Source organism: Nerophis lumbriciformis, linkage group LG20 (genome assembly GCF_033978685.3).
Source record: "Nerophis lumbriciformis linkage group LG20, RoL_Nlum_v2.1, whole genome shotgun sequence".
Lineage (NCBI taxonomy): Eukaryota > Metazoa > Chordata > Actinopteri > Syngnathiformes > Syngnathidae > Nerophis > Nerophis lumbriciformis.
This window is the reverse complement of record NC_084567.2, coordinates 40,550,728-40,568,601: the sequence shown is the minus strand read 5'-3', so window position 1 is coordinate 40,568,601 and position 17,874 is coordinate 40,550,728. Positions and strand designations below refer to the sequence as shown.

General features: G+C 41.5%; 2 protein-coding genes across 3 annotated transcripts in view; both read right to left on the bottom strand.

The window, feature by feature from the left end:
- Window positions 1–2,605: 2,605 nt before the first annotated feature.
- On the bottom strand, window positions 2,606–13,270 carry phpt1 (phosphohistidine phosphatase 1). Of its 2 annotated transcripts, XM_061981091.2 has the most exons (4): window positions 12,974–13,270; window positions 5,966–6,093; window positions 3,145–3,230; window positions 2,606–3,020 (listed from the first exon to the last, which is right to left on the bottom strand). In XM_061981091.2, the coding sequence occupies exons 1-4, from the start codon at window positions 13,137–13,139 to the stop codon at window positions 2,948–2,950; spliced, it is 453 nt and encodes a 150-aa protein (XP_061837075.2). In that variant the 5' UTR covers window positions 13,140–13,270; the 3' UTR covers window positions 2,606–2,947. The 2 variants fall into 2 exon arrangements, with proteins under 2 accessions (XP_061837075.2, XP_061837076.2); XM_061981092.2 differs by having other exon boundaries at window positions 2,606–3,230.
- A 2,677-nt stretch (window positions 13,271–15,947) lies between these two features.
- Window positions 15,948–17,874, bottom strand: part of entpd2b (ectonucleoside triphosphate diphosphohydrolase 2b) — a 36,883-nt gene continuing 34,956 nt past the window's right edge. Inside the window, exons 8-9 of the mRNA XM_061980892.2 lie at window positions 16,720–16,854; window positions 15,948–16,641 (exon numbers count right to left, since the gene is read on the bottom strand). Coding sequence (XP_061836876.2) covers window positions 16,435–16,641; window positions 16,720–16,854 — 342 coding nt within the window. The 3' untranslated portion in view covers window positions 15,948–16,434. The remainder of the gene's footprint in view (window positions 16,642–16,719; window positions 16,855–17,874) is intronic.

The window sequence follows — 17,874 nt, the reverse complement described above, 5'->3', positions numbered from 1 at the left end:
ACATTATAAAGGACAAGCTGTAAAAAATGATTATTAATCTACTTTTTCATTTACTGTTAATACCTGCTTATTTTCTATTTCAACATGTTCTATCTACACTTCTGTTAAAATGTAATAATCACTTATTCTTCTGAGAGAATGCCAAGAGTGTGCAAAGCAGTAATCAGAGCAAAGGGTGGCTATTTTGAAGAAACTAGAATATAAAACATGTTTTCAGTTATTATACCTTTTTTTGTTAAGTACATAACTCCACATATGTCCATTCATAGTTTTCATGTGACAATTGACGGAGGCAGATAAATAGATGTATCCATATTTGTGTGTTACTTCTTTTAAACCATAGTCATAGTACAAAACAGCTAGTGTTCTTTATTTGTTATCTTTTGGTTGTCTGCAAATACTGTGTGCCAACTTTTGAGAATGTCAAGGGGGAGATCTTCTCTGCTTTTCGTCTAAAACCGACTTTAGATAATAAACAAAAGGGACCTGGAGTGAGCGGGGAGAAAGGGGGAGGAGTAATAAATTATTTCTCTTATCTTTCCCTTTGCCCAGCTGTGGAGAAAGGGACAAGAGGGTGGGGGCAAGAGAGACGAAATAAAAGAAGAAGTTTTGCCGTATGAAAAGTTAGACCAATTTAGCTGTGCGAGTGAGCGCTTCTGTAAGGGATTTGGTCTCAAGTTTATTTCCAAAGGCTTTGGAAATAAAATTACAAAATACCTATACTGTCTCTGGTGGTTCTTCTACTCAGCTTTACGTGTCATAAAAGAGCTTGGGAGTGACCAGCAACTTGAATTCCCTGGGAGGAACAACTGGTCAAAACGTAACACAATCTACAATGTAAATAGTCATGAAAATAAAGAAAATGCATTGAAATGAGAAGGTGTGTCCAAACTTTTGGCCTGTACTGTACATCAAATATTTAATGTACATTTCAGCCTCTGAATACTGAGGTTGGCCTACACGGCAACACATATTTAACGTCAAATACGTACAGTGGGGCAAAAAAGTATTTAGTCAGCCACCGATTGTGCAAGTTCTCCCACTTAAAATGATGACAGAGGTCTGTAATTTTCATCATAGGTACACTTCAACTGTGAGAGACAGAATGTGAAAAAAAATCCAGGAAATCACATTGTAGGAATTTTGAAGAATTTATTTGTAAATTATGGTGGAAAATAAGTATTTGGTCACTTCAAACAAGGAAGATCTCTGGCTCTCACATACCTGTAACTTCTTCTTTAAGAAGCTCTTCTGTCCTCCACTCGTTACCTGTATTAATGGCTCCTGTTTGAACTTGTTATCTGTATAAAAGACACCTGTCCACAGCCTCAAACAGTCAGACTCCAAACTCCACTATGGCCAAGACCAAAGAGCTGTCGAAGGACACCAGGAAAAGAATTGTAGACCTGCACCAGACTGTGAAGAGTGAATCTACAATAGGCAAGCAGCTTGGTGTGAAAAAAATCAACTGTGGGAGCAATTATCAGAAAATAGAAGACATACAAGACCACTGATAATCTCCCTCGATCTGGGGCTCCACGCAAGATCTCATCCCGTGGGTTCAAAATGATCATGAGAACGGTGAGCAAAAATCCCAGAACCACACGGGGGGACCTGGTGAATGACCTGCAGAGAGCTGGGACCAAAGTAACAAAGGTTACCATCAGTAACACACTACGCCGACAGGGAATCAAATCCTGCAGTGCCAGACATGTCCCCCTGCTTAAGCCAGTGCATGTCCAGGCCCGTCTGAAGTTTGTTAGATAGCACATGGATGATACAGCAGAGGATTGGGAGAATGTCATGTGGTCAGATGAAACCAAAATAGAACTTTTTGGTATAAACTCAACTCGACGTGTTTGGAGGAAGAAGAATACGGAGTTGCATCCCAAGAACCCCATACCTACTGTGAAGCATGGGGGTGGAAACATCATGCTTTGGGGCTGTGTTTCTGCTAAGGGGACAGGCCGACTGATCCGTGTTAAGGAAAGAATGAATGGGGCCATGTATCGTGAGATTTTGAGCCAAAACCTCCTTCCATCAGTGAGAGCTTTGAAGATGAAACGTGGCTGGGTCTTCCAGCATGACAATGATCCCAAACACACCGCCCGGGCAACAAAGGAGTGGCTCCGTAAGAAGCATTTGAAAGTCCTGGAGTGGCCTAGCAAGTCTCCAGACCTCAACCCCATAGAAAATCTGTGGAGGGAGTTGAAAGTCTGTGTTGCTCGGCGACAGCCTCAAAACATCACTGCTCTCGAGAAGATCTGCATGGAGGAATGGGCCAAAATACCAGCTACTGTGTGTGCAAACCTGGTAAAGACCTATAGTAATCGTTTGACCTCTGTTATTGCCAACAAAGGTTATATTACAAAGTATTGAGTTGAATTTTTGTTATTGACCAAATACTTATTTTCCACCATAATTTACAAATAAATTCTTTAAAAATCCTACAATGTGAATTCCTGGATTTTTTTTTCACATTCTGTCTCTCACAGTTGAAGTGTACCTATGATGAACATTACAGACCTCTGTCATCATTTTAAGTGGGAGAACTTGCACAATTGGTGGCTGACTAAATACTTTTTTGCCCCACTGTACCTCCTTGTATTCTAACATTGACTACATGTGCACAATACAATGCGATCTTGGTGTTAATTAAATATCAAGTAAAGAGGCATCACTTTTTATTTGAGACAAACAGGACTTCAAGGAGGTAAATCGTGCAATTTTGTAGACACATCAAAATAGATCTTAAGTGTCTTAAAAGCATGTTTGTGACATTATTCAAACAAAAACACCCCAAGGATGAAAAATTTAAAGCACTTTTAAAACCACAACAGGCCTTTTTTTATATACAAATGTTGTGATCAGACCATATTTTGGGTATATTAGATGGCATTTTTACCTGTCATGTTTGGACTGTCATCTGCAGTCTTCTTCAGAAGGGTCACCTGACCACTGTACAATGTGCACAACAGGCCCGTTCAGAGCAGCCAGTTTCTGACCCAAACATGTGTCCCCTTAAAAAGTGATGAGGACACAAATGTGGTATTAAAAAAGGCTAATGATAAAAAAAGGTTGATGATGACGTCGCTAAATTCAAACTCCGTGAAGAAGTGTCAAGTATATTTTTTATTTCAGTACCCTTCATTATCCCAGGTCACCTCATAGTCTGGATACTGATCTTTTAGTTTCTCAGTGGTCGTGGCGTGGTTTGCTCTTCCAAACCCCTGTGAAGAAAAGCACCACAGAAATGTTCCAAACTTTGTAATAATATTTTGACATTTGAGTGTGTGTAGGGATGATGTTCGAAATCGGTTCTCCCAGTTGTTCGATAAGGAAAGAACCAATTCTATGGACTCGAATCCCTTTTTGAGAACTGGTTCCCATTGTCGAGGCCACTGTAGTAAAGAAAAAGAGTTGGTTCTTTATTCGAATCCCTTCCCATGTACAGGAAATGCCCTGTGGAACCTGCAATGCTATACCCATTTGATTGTAGACTCTTACTGACACCTTGTGGCGATATGACAGTACTACGCGTCATTAGTTTGGGCACTTCCGGGTTGAGACAATTGAGAAGTAGACAAGTTGTGTTAACTCTTACAAGCCTTGGAAAAGAGAAGTCTGTAAGTAAACTGTTTAACTTGTTTATGTAACTCAATATTAAGGTGGAAAGTTTGATACTAAGATGTTTATTGAAAAACAATTTTTGTGCACTGTTTCAATGGATGTTTTGAGGTCTTAAAATGGCTGCCAGTCGTGTATTTCCACCATCGCAATAGTTTCAAGACTCAGAAGTATTTGTTTGATGATAGTACTGTATATTTGTGTGAAGCTAATATTTACATATTGTGTATTACATTTCAGTATGTTCATTGAATCACATAGCTTATACATTTGTCATTGTGTGTATTTCAGTAAAAAAAACAAAAAAAAAAAACAGTCCAGTGCAAGACAAAAGTAAAGATAGGAAATGACAAAGCAAGATCAACAACAATAAAGAGCCTAAATGGATTGTTTGTTAGCTGTGTGCCAAGCTGTATAAGCTCAACACGTATAGTGAGGGCAGAACAGGCAATATGCAATTATTGCCAGGCTTCGCTCTCATGTAAGGTGGGAAGAATTGTTGATTGATGACTGTGGTGTTCTTAGTGTCATAGTGTGTGTAGTTAGTATGTTCCAATAGCAGCAGAAGTGCACTTTTTGGAGAGCTGTATTATTTTCAGTTTTGTGCCCAAGGGACTGATTTTATTTAACACTATATTATTATTTATACACCTATAGTGATCACAGAGACAGGTTGTTTTTGTGTTACTGTATATATTTGTAAGGTAAGGTCTATTCAGGTGTACTGGAGAGGAGGCTACGCCGGATAGTCGAACCTCGGATTCAGGAGGAACAGTGTGGTTTTCGTCCTGGTCGTGGAACTGTGGACCAGCTCTATACTCTCGGCAGGGTCCTTGAGGGTGCATGGGAGTTTGCCCAACCAGTCTACATGTGTTTTGTGGACTTGGAGAAGGCATTCGACCGTGTCCCTCGGGAAGTCCTGTGGGGAGTGCTCAGAGAGTATGGGGTAACGGACTGTCTGATTGTGGCGGTCCGCTCCCTGTATGCTCGGTGCCAGAGCTTGGTCCGCATTGCCGGCAGTAAGTCGGACACTTTTCCAGTGAGGGTTGGACTCCGCCAAGGCTGCCCTTTGTCACCCATTCTGTTCATAACTTTTATGGACAGAATTTCTAGGCGCAGTCAAGGCGTTGAGGGGATCTGGTTTGGTGGCTGCAGGATTAGGTCTCTGCTTTTTGCAGATGATGTGGTACTGATGGCTTCATCTGGCCAGGATCTTCAGCTCTCGCTGGATCGGTTCGCAGCCGAGTGTGAAGCGACTGGGATGAGAATCAGCACCTCCAAGTCCGAGTCCATGGTTCTCGCCCGGAAAAGGGTGGAGTGCCATCTCCGGGTTGGGGAGGAGATCTTGCCCCAAGTGGAGGAGTTCAAGTACCTCGGAGTCTTGTTCGCGAGTGAGGGAAGAGTGGATCGTGAGATCGACAGGCGGATCGGTGCGGCGTCTTCAGTAATGCGGACGCTGTATCGATCCGTTGTGGTGAAGAAGGAGCTGAGCCGGAAGGCAAAGCTCTCAATTTACCGGTCGATCTACGTTCCCATCCTCACCTATGGTCATGAGCTTTGGGTTATGACCGAAAGGACAAGATCACGGGTACAAGCGGCCGAAATGAGTTTCCTCCGCCGGGTGGCGGGGCTCTCCCTTAGAGATAGGGTGAGAAGCTCTGCCATCCGGGGGGAGCTCAAAGTAAAGCCGCTGCTCCTCCACATCGAGAGGAGCCAGATGAGGTGGTTCGGGCATCTGGTCAGGATGCCACCCGAACGCCTCCCTAGGGAGGTGTTTAGGGCACGTCCGACCGGTAGGAGGCCGCGGGGAAGACCCAGGACACGTTGGGAAGACTATGTCTCCCGGCTGGCCTGGGAACGCCTCGGGGTCCCACAGGAAGAGCTGGACGAAGTGGCTGGGGAGAGGGAAGTCTGGGCTTCCCTGCTTAGGCTGCTGCCCCCGCGACCCGATCTCGGATAAGCGAAAGAAGATGGATGGATGGATGGATGGGTATATATTTGTTTTTCTGAAAAATTCCACTTAATATACTTTGGGTAACAACAGTCAATATATATATATATATATTTTCTTAGGCGGATAACAGTCAATATTTATTTATTTATTTTTTTCTTATAAAATAAAAGTGAGCTTTTGTTAAACCAAATATTGTGTTTTTTTCCATATACAACAACCTATCTGGATTCGATAAGAGAATCGATAAGGAATCGGTTCGATAAGAGGATTCGATAATGGGCTCGAACTCGATAATTTCTTATCAAACATCATCCCTAAGTGTGTGTGTGTGTGTGTGTGTGTGTGTGTGTGTGTGTGTGTGTGTGTGTTGAGCTGGACACTCACTATGGAGTAGCCGTAAACGTGGATCTTCTTGTCCTGGGCGTCGTGTCTGATCCTGCCCCCTCCTACACACTCACAGTCCAGGAGTCCGTCCTTTTCAAGCTCCTCTGAGACCTTGTCATAGATATCCGCTGCCATGCAAAGACACGAGCAAAAATCATTTGACGTGATGACAGGATGCAAGAGAATCATTTCACACAGGTGTGTTTTTAGACCGCCGAAAGTGTGGCTACTAGGGTCGTACGGTATACCGATACTAGTATAGTACCGCAGTACTAATGAATCAAAAACGGTACTACACTTTGTTTGAAAAATACGGCTCCACCATATTTTTTTTTTACAGGCATGACGTCGCGTCATCGACACGTCGTGACATTGCAGGTTTTACGAGCAAAGGAGCATGTTCGGCAGCGCACACACACGGAGTACTTACAAGCAGACACAGTGTGTAGACAGAAAAGGGAGAATGGACGCATTTTGGCTTAAAAAGTAAAGATAAAGGTGAAGTTATAACACTGAAACACCCTCAGGAAGAGGTGCTTTAAGATGTGGCTAGCTAGTTAGCGGCTAATGTCCATCCACAGTCAGCAGTGTTTTAGCTACTTGTTTAAATAAAGTAAGTTTCTTACAAGTAACATTATCACTGCAGGACGAAGAATAGCTAAACATGCTTCACTACACACCGTAGGAGGATACAATAGCTCACCGGCGTCAAAATGTAAACAAACGCCATGGTTCGATCCACACCTATCATCCACTGTAATGATACCAAGTACAAGAGTGTATCTCGTCGATACTACTATGATTACATCTATATTTTTATCGTCACAAAATGTTTTTTCTTAAAAAAAAAAAAAGCATATTATATTCATAAATTATGACCAATGTATGATCTTGTAACTACTTAGTATCGGATCGATACCTAAATGTGTGATATCATCCAAAACTAATGTAAAGTATCAAAGAAGAGAAGAATAAGTGATTATTACATTTTAACAGAAGTGTAGATAGAACATGTTAAATCAGAAACTAAGCAGATAATAACAGTAAATGAACAAGTAGATGCATAATCATTTTTTACAGTTTGTCCTTTATAATGTGTACAAAATAATAGGTGTATAAATGACACAATATGTTACTGCATAGACTAATTAGGAGTCTTTGTTTGTTTACTTACTACTAAAAGACACGTTTTCTTGTATGTTCACTATTTTATTTAAGAACAATATTGTCCTTTGATTACAACAATAAACATATGTTTAATGTACCCTAAGTTTTTGTGTTGAAATAAAGCCAATAATGCCATTTTTTGTGGTCCCCTTTATTTAGAAAAGTATCGAAAAGTATCAAATAGTATCGAAATACATTTTGGTACCGGTGCCAAAATATTGTTATCGAGGCAACCCTAGTGGCTACTAAGGTTTTCTGCTAAATATTTTGGACAATTTGCTGACAAACATATGAACATTTTCACATGTTACTACCAAAAGTAGCTTAGTGATAACTATTGATGTTGGGTAAAACAAGGGTCAACCAATTGTTTGTATTTTGTTATGTTATGTGAAAAACAAAAACAAAACGGTGGTCTACCAAGCCAAGATTTCTGTTGAGCAGCAAGCAGCGTGCAAACTAAGTACGCAAGGGGCCTAGATCTTCCTGCAAGAAGCGGATAAAAGCAAAAAATCTAACTATGCAATGGAATACTTAATCAATAAACAACTGTCGAATGATATCAAGCATTATTCCTAAACATATCGAACTATTGTGTGCTTCTACACGACAAAACCGACGAAAACTTGGAAAAGCGTGGACATACCGTATTTTCCGCACCATAAGCCGCCCTGGGTTATAAGCCGCGCCTTCAATGAACGGCATATTTCAAAACTTTGTCCACCTATAAGCCGCCCCGTGTTATAAGCCGCATCTAACTGCGCTAAAGGAATGTCAAAAAAACAGTCAGATAGGTCAGTCAAACTTTAATAATATATTAAAAACCAGCGTGATGTGGGCGCGCATGGAGTCGTATATCAACATGGACGGAGCTGCGTGAAAAAAGCCACCCGGCCTCTTCGCGTAAACTTACCTTAACCACTCGCTCATCTTTTCTTCATCCATCCATCCCTTCGAGTTAGCTTTTATGATGACGCCGGCTGGAAAGGTCTCTTTTGGCAAGGTCTTCCTTTTGAATATCACCATGGGTGGAAGTTTCTGGCCATTAGCATGGCAAGCTAGAACCACAGTGAAGGATGACTTCTCATTCCCTGTGGTGCGAATATTCACCGTACGTGCTCCCGTTGTATCCACAGTGCGGTTCACAGGAATATCAAAAGTCAGTGGAACCTCGTCCATGTTGATAATGTTCTCTGGCCGGATCTTTTTTTCAGCTATCTTGTTTTTACAATATGCACGGAAAGTAGCCAGCTTTTCTTGAAAGTCTTTAGGCAGTTGCTGTGAAATAGTAGTCCGTGTGCGGATGGAGAGATTGCGTCTTTTCATGAACCGGAAACCTGTCGCTTAGTAGGAGCCATTTTGTGGTCTTTACAGATGTAAACACACAAAGGAAATGAAACGTAATATCCGCGCGCTTCTTCTTCTACGCGGGCGGGTGGTTGCTTACAGTAGAAGAAGAAGCGCTTCCTGTTCTATGGGGGCGGGTGCTTACCTTGGCGGTTGCTTGCGTAGAAGAAGAAGCACTTCCTCTTCTACGGGGAAAAAAGATGGCGGCTGTTTACCGTAGTTGCGAGACCGAAACTTTATGAAAATGAATCTTAATATTAATCCATATATAAAGCGCACCGGGTTATAAGCCGCACTGTCAGCTTTTGAGTAAATTTGTGGTTTTTAGGTGCGGCTAATAGTGCGGAAAATACGGTACTTCTTTGTATGTAGCTGGGTCAAGGAAATTGCTATCGAGACTTTACCTGATAAATCATGCATTGTTTTTTTTTATGATTTAATTCGGCGTCTGCAGCCATGTTGGTCCCCACATCTGCGGTCCCCTCCAAGGTTTCACATTGTAGCCCATTGGGTTGAGTTTTTCCTTGCCCTGATGTGGGAACTTGTGCAGCCGTTTGAGACACTCGTGATTTAGGGCTACATAAATAAATCATCCATCCATTCATCCATCCACGGATGATTGATAAAGTGTAAAAATTGGCCCTAGTGTGTGAATGTTGTCTGTCTATCTGTGTTGGCCCTGCGATGAGGTGGTGACTTGTCCAGGGTGTACCCCGCCTTCCACCCGAATGGAGCTGAGATAGGCTCCAGCATCCCCTGCGACCCCGAACGGGACAAGCGGTAGAAAACGGATGGATGATTTTAAAAAAATGCTGCAAATGCCCTAATTTCCGATTTGTTGCATAAACTTAGTTTATGCAGTTTTATGCATGGGTTGTGCATTTGCAGCATTTTGTTCATTCGTATTTGTATTTAGTAGTGATGGGTCCGGCAACACCGATGCATCGGCGCATGCGCCGAGCTCATAGAGCAAAACCCTGTGTCGGTGCGCGTACGGCTTTTAGAAAGTCACGTGACCGATCATGAGCTGTTTTGGTCACGTGACCGATACGCGAACTGTGTCGCACTGACGCGTCCTCTGTGCCCTGTGAGCGGCTCTTTTCTACAGCCGGAGAAATAATAACTAAGAGAAATAGTCTAAAATGTAATATGTCGGAAAAACCTTTTTTTTTTTTTTTTTTAATAAAAATGTGTAAAAAAATAAAATTAAAACAATTCCCAGTCCACAATCATCCACAACACGTTCTCTTAGATTTCCATGTTATGATACATGTTCACATTATTTATTGACTGTATCTAAAAAAGATAAAAATATATTTTTATTTAAATGAAGATATGTAATAATCCTAAATGAAATACAATGACTTGGTTTATATTATTGTATATACTAGGGCAGGGGTCACCAACGCGGTGCCCGCGGTCACCAGGTAGCCCGTAAGGACCAGATCAGTCACCCGCTGGCCTGTTCTAAAAATAGCTCAAAGAGCAGCACTTACCAGTGAGCTGCCTCTATTTTTTAAATTGTATTTATTTACTAGCAAGCTGGTCTCGCTTTGCTAGACATTTTTAATTCTAAAAGAGACAAAACTCAAATAGAATTTGAAAATCCAAGAAAATATTTTAAAGACTTGGTCTTCACTTGGAATAAGCGGTAGAAAATGGATGGATGGATGGGTCTTCACTTGTTTAAATAAATTCATTTATTTTTTACTTTGCTTCTTATTACTTTTAGAAATACAATTTTAGAGAAAAAAATACAACCTTAAAAATGATTTTAGGATTTTTAAACAAATATACCTTTTTACCTTTTAAATTTCTTCCTCTTCTTTCCTGACAATTTAAATCAATGTTCAAGTAAACATTTTTTTATTTTTATTGTAAAGAATAATAAATATTTTAGCTTCTGGTTTTTCGACGAAGAATATTTGTGAAATATTTCTTCAAACTTACTATGATTAAAATTCAAAAAAATTATTCTGGCAAATCTAGAAAATCTGTAGAATCAAATTTAAATCATATTTCAAAGTATTTTGAATTTCTTTTCAAATTTTTGTTCTGGAAAATCTAGAAGAAATACTGATTTTGTCTTTGTTAGAAATATAGTTTGGTCCAATTTGTTAAATATTCTAACAAAGTGCAGATTGGATTTTAACCAATTTAAAACATGTCATCAAAATTCTAAAATGTATCTTAATCAGGAAAAATGACTAATGATGTTCCATAAATTCTTTTTTTTATTTTTTCAAAAAGATTCAAATTAGCTAGTTTTTCTCTTCTTTTTGTTGGTTGAATTTTGAATTTTAAAGAGTCGAAATTGAAGATATACTATGTTTCAAAATTTTATTTGAATTTTTTTTTCGTGTTTTCTCCTCTTTTAAACCGTTCAATTAAGTGTTTTTTTTCATCATTTATTCTCTACAAAAAACCTTCCGTAAAAGGAAAAAAAAATGTACGACGGAATGACAGACAGAAATACCCATTTTTTTATATATATACATTTATTTATTTAGCTATTCTTGTTTAAATCACACTTACAAATGACAATATACAGTGGGGCAAAAAAGTATTTAGTCAGCCACCAATTGTGCAAGTTCTCCCACTTAAAATGATGACAGAGGTCTGTAATTTTCATCATAGGTACACTTCAACTGTGAGAGACAGAATGTGAAAAAAAAATCCAGGAATTCACATTGTAGGATTTTTAAAGAATTTATTTGTAAATTATGGTGGAAAATAAGTATTTGGTCAATAACAAAAATTCAACTCAATACTTTGTTATTGCCAACAAAGGTTATATTACAGAGGTCAAACGATTACTATAGGTCTTTACCAGGTTTGCACACACAGTAGCTGATATTTTGGCCCATTCCTCCATGCAGATCTTCTCGAGAGCAGTGATGTTTTGGGGCTGTCGCCGAGCAACACAGACTTTCAACTCCCTCCACAGATTTTCTATGGGGTTGAGGTCTGGAGACTGGCTAGGCCACTCCAAGACTTTCAAATGCTTCTTACGGAGCCACTCCTTCGTTACCCGGGCGGTGTGTTTGGGATCATTGTCATGCTGGAAGACCCAGCCACGTTTCATCTTCAAAGCTCTCACTGATGGAAGGAGGTTTTGGCTCAAAATCTCACGATACATGGCCCCATTCATTCTTTCCTTAACACGGATCAGTCGGCCTGTCCCCTTAGCAGAAAAACAGCTCCAAAGCATGATGTTTCCACCCCCAATGTCACAGTATGTATGGTGTTCTTGGGATGCAACTCAGTATTCTTCTTCCTCCAAACGCGACGAGTTGAGTTTATACCAAAAAGTTCTATTTTGGTTTCATCTGACCACATGACATTCTCCCAATCCTCTGCTGTATCATCCATGTGCTCTCTGGCAAACTTCAGACGGGCCTGGACATGTACTGGCTTAAGCAGGGGGACACGTCTGGCACTGCAGGATTTGATTCCCTGTCGGCGTAGTGTGTTACTGATGGTAACCTTTGTTACTTTGGTCCCAGCTCTCTGCAGGTCATTCACCAGGTCCCCCCGTGTGGTTCTGGGATTTTTGCTCACCGTTCTCATGATCATTTTGACCCCACGGGATGAGATCTTGCGTGGAGCCCCAGATCGAGGGAGATTATCAGTGGTCTTGTATGTCTTCCATTTTCTGATAATTGCTCCCACAGTTGATTTTTTTCACACCAAGCTGCTTGCCTATTGTAGATTCACTCTTCACAGTCTGGTGCAGGTCTACAATTCTTTTCCTGGTGTCCTTTGACAGCTCTTTGGTCTTGGCCATAGTGGAGTTTGGAGTCTGACTGTTTGAGGCTGTGGACAGGTGTCTTTTATACAGATAACGAGTTCAAACAGGTGCCATTAATACAGGTAACGAGTGGAGGACAGAAGAGCTTCTTAAAGAAGAAGTTACAGGTCTGTGAGAGCCAGAGATCTTCCTTGTTTGAAGTGACCAAATACTTATTTTCCATCATAATTTACAAATAAATTCTTTAAAATTCCTACAATGTGAATTCCTGGATTTTTTTTCACAGTCTGTCTCTCACAGTTGAAGTGTACATATGATGAAAATTACAGACCTCTGTCATCATTTTAAGTGGGAGAACTTGCACAATCGGTGGCTGACTAAATACTTTTTTGCCCCACTGTATTTATTTATGTAAGTGTGTATCAAACTGGTAGCCCTTCGCATTAATCAGTACCCAAGAAGTAGTTTTTGGTTTCAAAAAGGTTGGTGACCCCTGTACTAGGGCATCAAATCAGTGTCAGTTGAGTCGGTCCATAGGTTGCCTGTAGGGATTTTTAATGTCCAGCAGATGTCAGTATTTAGTGACACAGTATCGACACCGTATCAATACAGTTTTGCAATGTGTCGAAACGCTTCATGACGCCTCATCAACCCATCACTAGTAGATTTTATGTGATTCGATTGTTTCCCCGTTGGATTGAAAGCAAAACATGGCCAGCCTGTAACTTGTGTATCGTACTCACCGTGGAACTCGGCCCAGCCGTATCCTCGGACTATATCGACTTCCGTATCGTCGCCCTCCTCCTTGCTGTGGACCCTAATAAGAACATACTTGAACACGCCGGAGGGATCGATATCCGCCTGCGGAATGTTCACCATGCGGGAGGCCGCCTTCGTTTGGGTGCACATCTCCGCGGTAAGTTAGCTAACAAAAAGTTTGTATTTTAAAGATGGAATTAGTTTATCTGTGTGTAAATGTGCGATATTAAAGAATTGCGAGGGAGGATGTAATCACATACCGACAAGTTGAATAACTTCCGGTTTTGACGAAATACTTCCGGTTGACCTTATCAAAATTGAGGTTTTGTCCCGGAGAGATTGTGTTTTTAGTTGATCCAATTGGTATGATGAATCAAGTTTAAATGTACTATTGTATGTTATATGTTCATGTAAACGTCTATATAATAGTTAATAATCATTTACAGCATCAAAATGACTACACATTAAAGCTATAGCTTTTATTCTGAAGGAAAGCGTCAAAACAGTTGCGTACGACACTTCCCCTAGCCAATAATTTAAAAAAAAGTACTCTACTCACTTGCTACTTGAATAGGTACTTTTTTATTATAAAAGTAATCATGTTGAATATTACTATATTGTACAAACTGCTTTGTTACAGAATACTGTACATTGTTATTTCAGTAAAAGTCTTTACGTCAATGTACTTTAACTATGGAGGGCCACATGAGACAAAATTAAATAAATACATCTTTAAATATTTACCTAAATGTGTCATTCATTATTTGCAATTTTTATTTAAAACATGAATGTGTTATTAAATGTGTCAATGTATTTAATATGAAATTTAATTTAATTATCGTTTAACAATTGATTTAATTATTTCATGCTTTAAATAAACATGATATATTAATCATGTATGTAATAATTGAATTCATAACACTATGTATATATTTTAATTTATTAAACATGAAATAATGAAATATAGTTTTAAATTACATTAATGACACACTTATTAACACATGCACGTATTTAATTCTAATCAGTGACTTAATGACAGATTTAAGTAATGATTTTAATACTCATAAATGTTTTACATGATTCGTCCAAAAAATAATTGCCACACATTTTTAAAAAAATGATAAAAACAAATAATACAAAGCCTGAAGTTCCTTCAGGAATGTGATACATGATATCATCGATTTTGGCTTCTCAGCATGAGGCTGACACTTCCACTTACTATGTTTAAATTCCTCCAATAATTTCTCAAAGAGTGGTTTTCTTCCATCCATCCATCCATCTTCTTCCGCTTATCCGAGGTCGGGTCGCGGGGGCAGCAGCCTAAGCAGGGAAGCCCAGACTTCCCTCTCCCCAGCCACTTCGTCTAGCTCTTCCTGTGGGACCCCGAGGCGTTCCCAGGCCAGCCGGGAGACATAGTCTTCCCAACGTGTCCTGGGTCTTCCTCGTGGCCTCCTACCGGTCGGGCGTGCCCTAAACACCTCCCTAGGGAGGCGCTCGGGTGGCATCCTGACCAGATGCCCGAACCACCTCATCTGGCTCCTCTCCATGTGGAGGAGCAGCGGCTTTACTTTGAGCTCCCCCCGGATGACAGAGCTTCTCACCCTATCTCTAAGGGAGAGCCCTGCCACCCGGCGGAGGAAACTCATTTCGGCCGCCTGTACCCGTGATCCTGTCCTTTCGGTCATGCTTATGGTTGTCCATCGATTCGATGATGACCATCTTCTTTTATTTATGAGTCTGCTGATGTTTGAAAAGTCCGATCTTTTGAGGTCGGAGACTCAGGTAAAGAAGATACCTGCGCAATGATGGTTTTTAGAGTGGCATGAGGGGTGCGCTTTTCCCAACGCCACTACCTTGATTGTAAGAAGATCGTTCCAGTGGCAAGGGAGACCCTAGACGACCGGCATCTTCTTACAACTGCAGGAAGCTGCCGGAATCCAGGTTTTTGGGAAACCGCCTCAAAGCTTGCCGCCACCAGCTTGCTTTTCTGTCAGGGTGTGCTCCCTTAGCCTTCGTCCGCTTTTACAGCCATTGTGGTGCTTCTCACTGCTACCATCTTCTGCCTGCTCCACCGTTGAGGTCTTCGGGATCACTCTTAGTCTGGACTCTACCCTTCGACCTGTTCGGCTTGGGTAACCCTGCCAGGAGTACAAGACTCCAGCCGACATAGCTCTAGGGGTCATGGAGACGCGCAAAGTGCCCCACCACGATAAGGTGGTGATCCCGTCGGGATCATTTCGGTCATAACCCAAAGCTCATGACCATAGGTGAGGATGGGAACGTAGATCGACCGGTAAATTGAGAGCTTTGCCTTCCGGCTCAGCTCCTTCTTCACCACAACGGATCGATACAGCGTCCGCATTACTGAAGACGCCGCACCGATCCGCCTGTCGATCTCACCATCCACTCTTCCCTCATTCGTGAACAAGACTCCGAGGTACTTGAACTCCTCCACTTGGGGCAAGATCTCCTCCCCAACCCGGAGATGGCACTCCACCCTTTTCCGGGCGAGAACCATGGACTCGGACTTGGAGGTGCTGATTCTCATCCCAGTCGCTTCACACTCGGCTGCGATCCGATCCAGTGAGAGCTGAAGACCCTGGCTAGATGAAGCCATCAGGACCACATCATCTGCAAAAAGCAGAGACCTAATCCTGCAGCCACCAAACCAGATCCCCTCAACGCCTTGACTGCGCCTAGAAATTCTGTCCATAAAAGTTATGAACAGAATGGGTGACAAAGGGCAGCCTTGGCGGAGTCCAACCCTCACCGGATACGTGTCCGACTTACTGCCGGCAATGCGAACCAAGCTCTGACACTGATCATACAGGGAGCGGACTGCCACAATCAGACAGTCCGATACCCCATACTCTCTGAGCACTCCCCACAGGACTTCCCGAGGGACACGGTCGAATGCCTTCTCCAAGTCCACAAAGCACATGTAGACTGGTTGGGCAAACTCCCATGCACCCTCAAGGACCCTGCCCAGAGTATAGAGCTGGTCCACAGTTCCACGACCAGGACGAAAACCACACTGTTCCTCCTGAATCCGAGGTTCGAGTGGTTTTCTTGATTTTGTCAAATAATTTTCCGTAGCGGCATCACTGTAAAAGGGTGATCGGGCATAAATATGTATGTTATGAATTGTACACACATGGTTATCTTTACCTTGTATCGGCAAACCCTGCAGCTGAATGTGAATTCACAAATTCTACATTTCTAAAAAAAAAAAAAAGTACACATTTTTTTTCTGAGGTAAAAATGCGGAGTAATGTTATCAAACCTGAGTAGTCTTGCATTAATGTTCTTCAAAACACATTCAATTTTAAGTGGAGTCCACCAGGGACATTGTGTATAAGGAATGGGCAAAACTACAGAACGTGAGGCGCAAACCTCACATTCACATTTAAATCCAGATTAGGAGTAATTGTGTGCAACAGCAGGACTAAATGGCGGCGTCCTCGCGTCCTCTCCTCTTCCACTCAAGTCCGACGAAGGCCACGATGGCGCCCAAGGGCAATACGGAAAACACAATCAGGGCCTGCCAAACTCCCGGCGGCAATGCCCTCCAAGTTCCAATTTTTTCCGACGGCAGCAAATTGCTCAAACTCAACATGTAACCCAGAGCCCATCCAACAGAAGTGTCGCCCGCCTGCAGAAATGGGGACAAAACACAACTGTTTTGTTTCGTGTCGACGCTGAAATGAGCAAAAGGCTCCCAACCTCTCACCTTCTTCTTGAAAGAAATGCGTGAGAAGGATGTTGCGTCGAAGCCGTATCCTCTGAGCAGGAGAATCTTGATGTAGACCGAGGAAGCGCAGTAGTCCCTCAGGCGAGACGCTTGATCTGGAGCAAGATCTAGCATCTAAATGCATGTTTATAAATGGTATTAGCATGTTGGTGTACAACAAATTAATCACATGAAGAAATAATCACTAGCAAAAGCACATACATACAGTATATAATAATATAATTGGCATGATCAGATATTTAAAAATATGCTTTTTTTTCCTGTCAAAATTGAAAGAACGAATGCATTTACAAACCCCTTTTCCATATGAGTTGGGAAATTGTGTTAGATGTAAATATAAACGGAATACAATGATTTTGCAAATCATTTTCAACCCATATTCAATTGAATGCACTACAAAGACAAGATATTTGATGTTCAAACTCATAAACTTTGTTTTTTTTTTTGCAAATAATCATCAACTTAGAGTTTCATGGCTGCAACACGTGCCAAAGTAGTTGGGAAAGGGCATGTTCACCACTGTGTTACATGGCCTTTCCTTTTAACAACGCTCAGTAAACGTTTGGGAACCGAGTAGACACATTTTTGAAGCTTCTCAGGTGGAATTCTTTCCCATTCTTGCTTGATGTACAGCTTAAGTTGTTCAACAGTCCGGGGGTCTCCGTTGTGGTATTTTAGGCTTCATAATACGCCACACATTTTCAATGGGAGACAGGTCTGGACTACAAGGAAGGCCAGTCTAGTACCCGCACTCTTTTACTATGAAGCCACGTTGATGTAACACGTGGCTTGGCATTGTCTTGCTGAAATAAGCAGGGGCGTCCATGGTAACGTTGCTTGGATGGCAACATATGTTGCTCCAAAACATGTATGTACCTTTCAGCATTAATGGCGCCTTCACAGATGTGTACCGTATTTTCCGCACTATTAGCCGCACCTAAAAACCACAAATTTACTCAAAAGCTGACAGTGCGGCTTTTAACCCGGTGCGCTTTATATATGGATTAATATTACGATTCATTTTCATAAAGTTTCGATCTCGCAACTTCGGTAAACAGCCGCCATCTTTTTTCCCGGTAGAACAGGAAGCGCTTCTTCTTCTACGCAAGCAACCGCCAAGGTAAGCACCCGCCC

Coding starts and splice junctions, on each gene's coding strand:
- phpt1 (XM_061981091.2), bottom strand. CDS start 13,139: ATGTGCACCCAAACGAAGGCGGCCTCCCGCATGGTGAACATTCCGCAG. Junction 6,094..12,973: donor CGGCTGGGCCGAGTTCCACG/GTGAGTACGATA, acceptor TTTGCATGGCAG/CGGATATCTATGACAAGGTC. Junction 3,231..5,965: donor ACGTTTACGGCTACTCCATA/GTGAGTGTCCAG, acceptor TTTTCTTCACAG/GGGTTTGGAAGAGCAAACCA.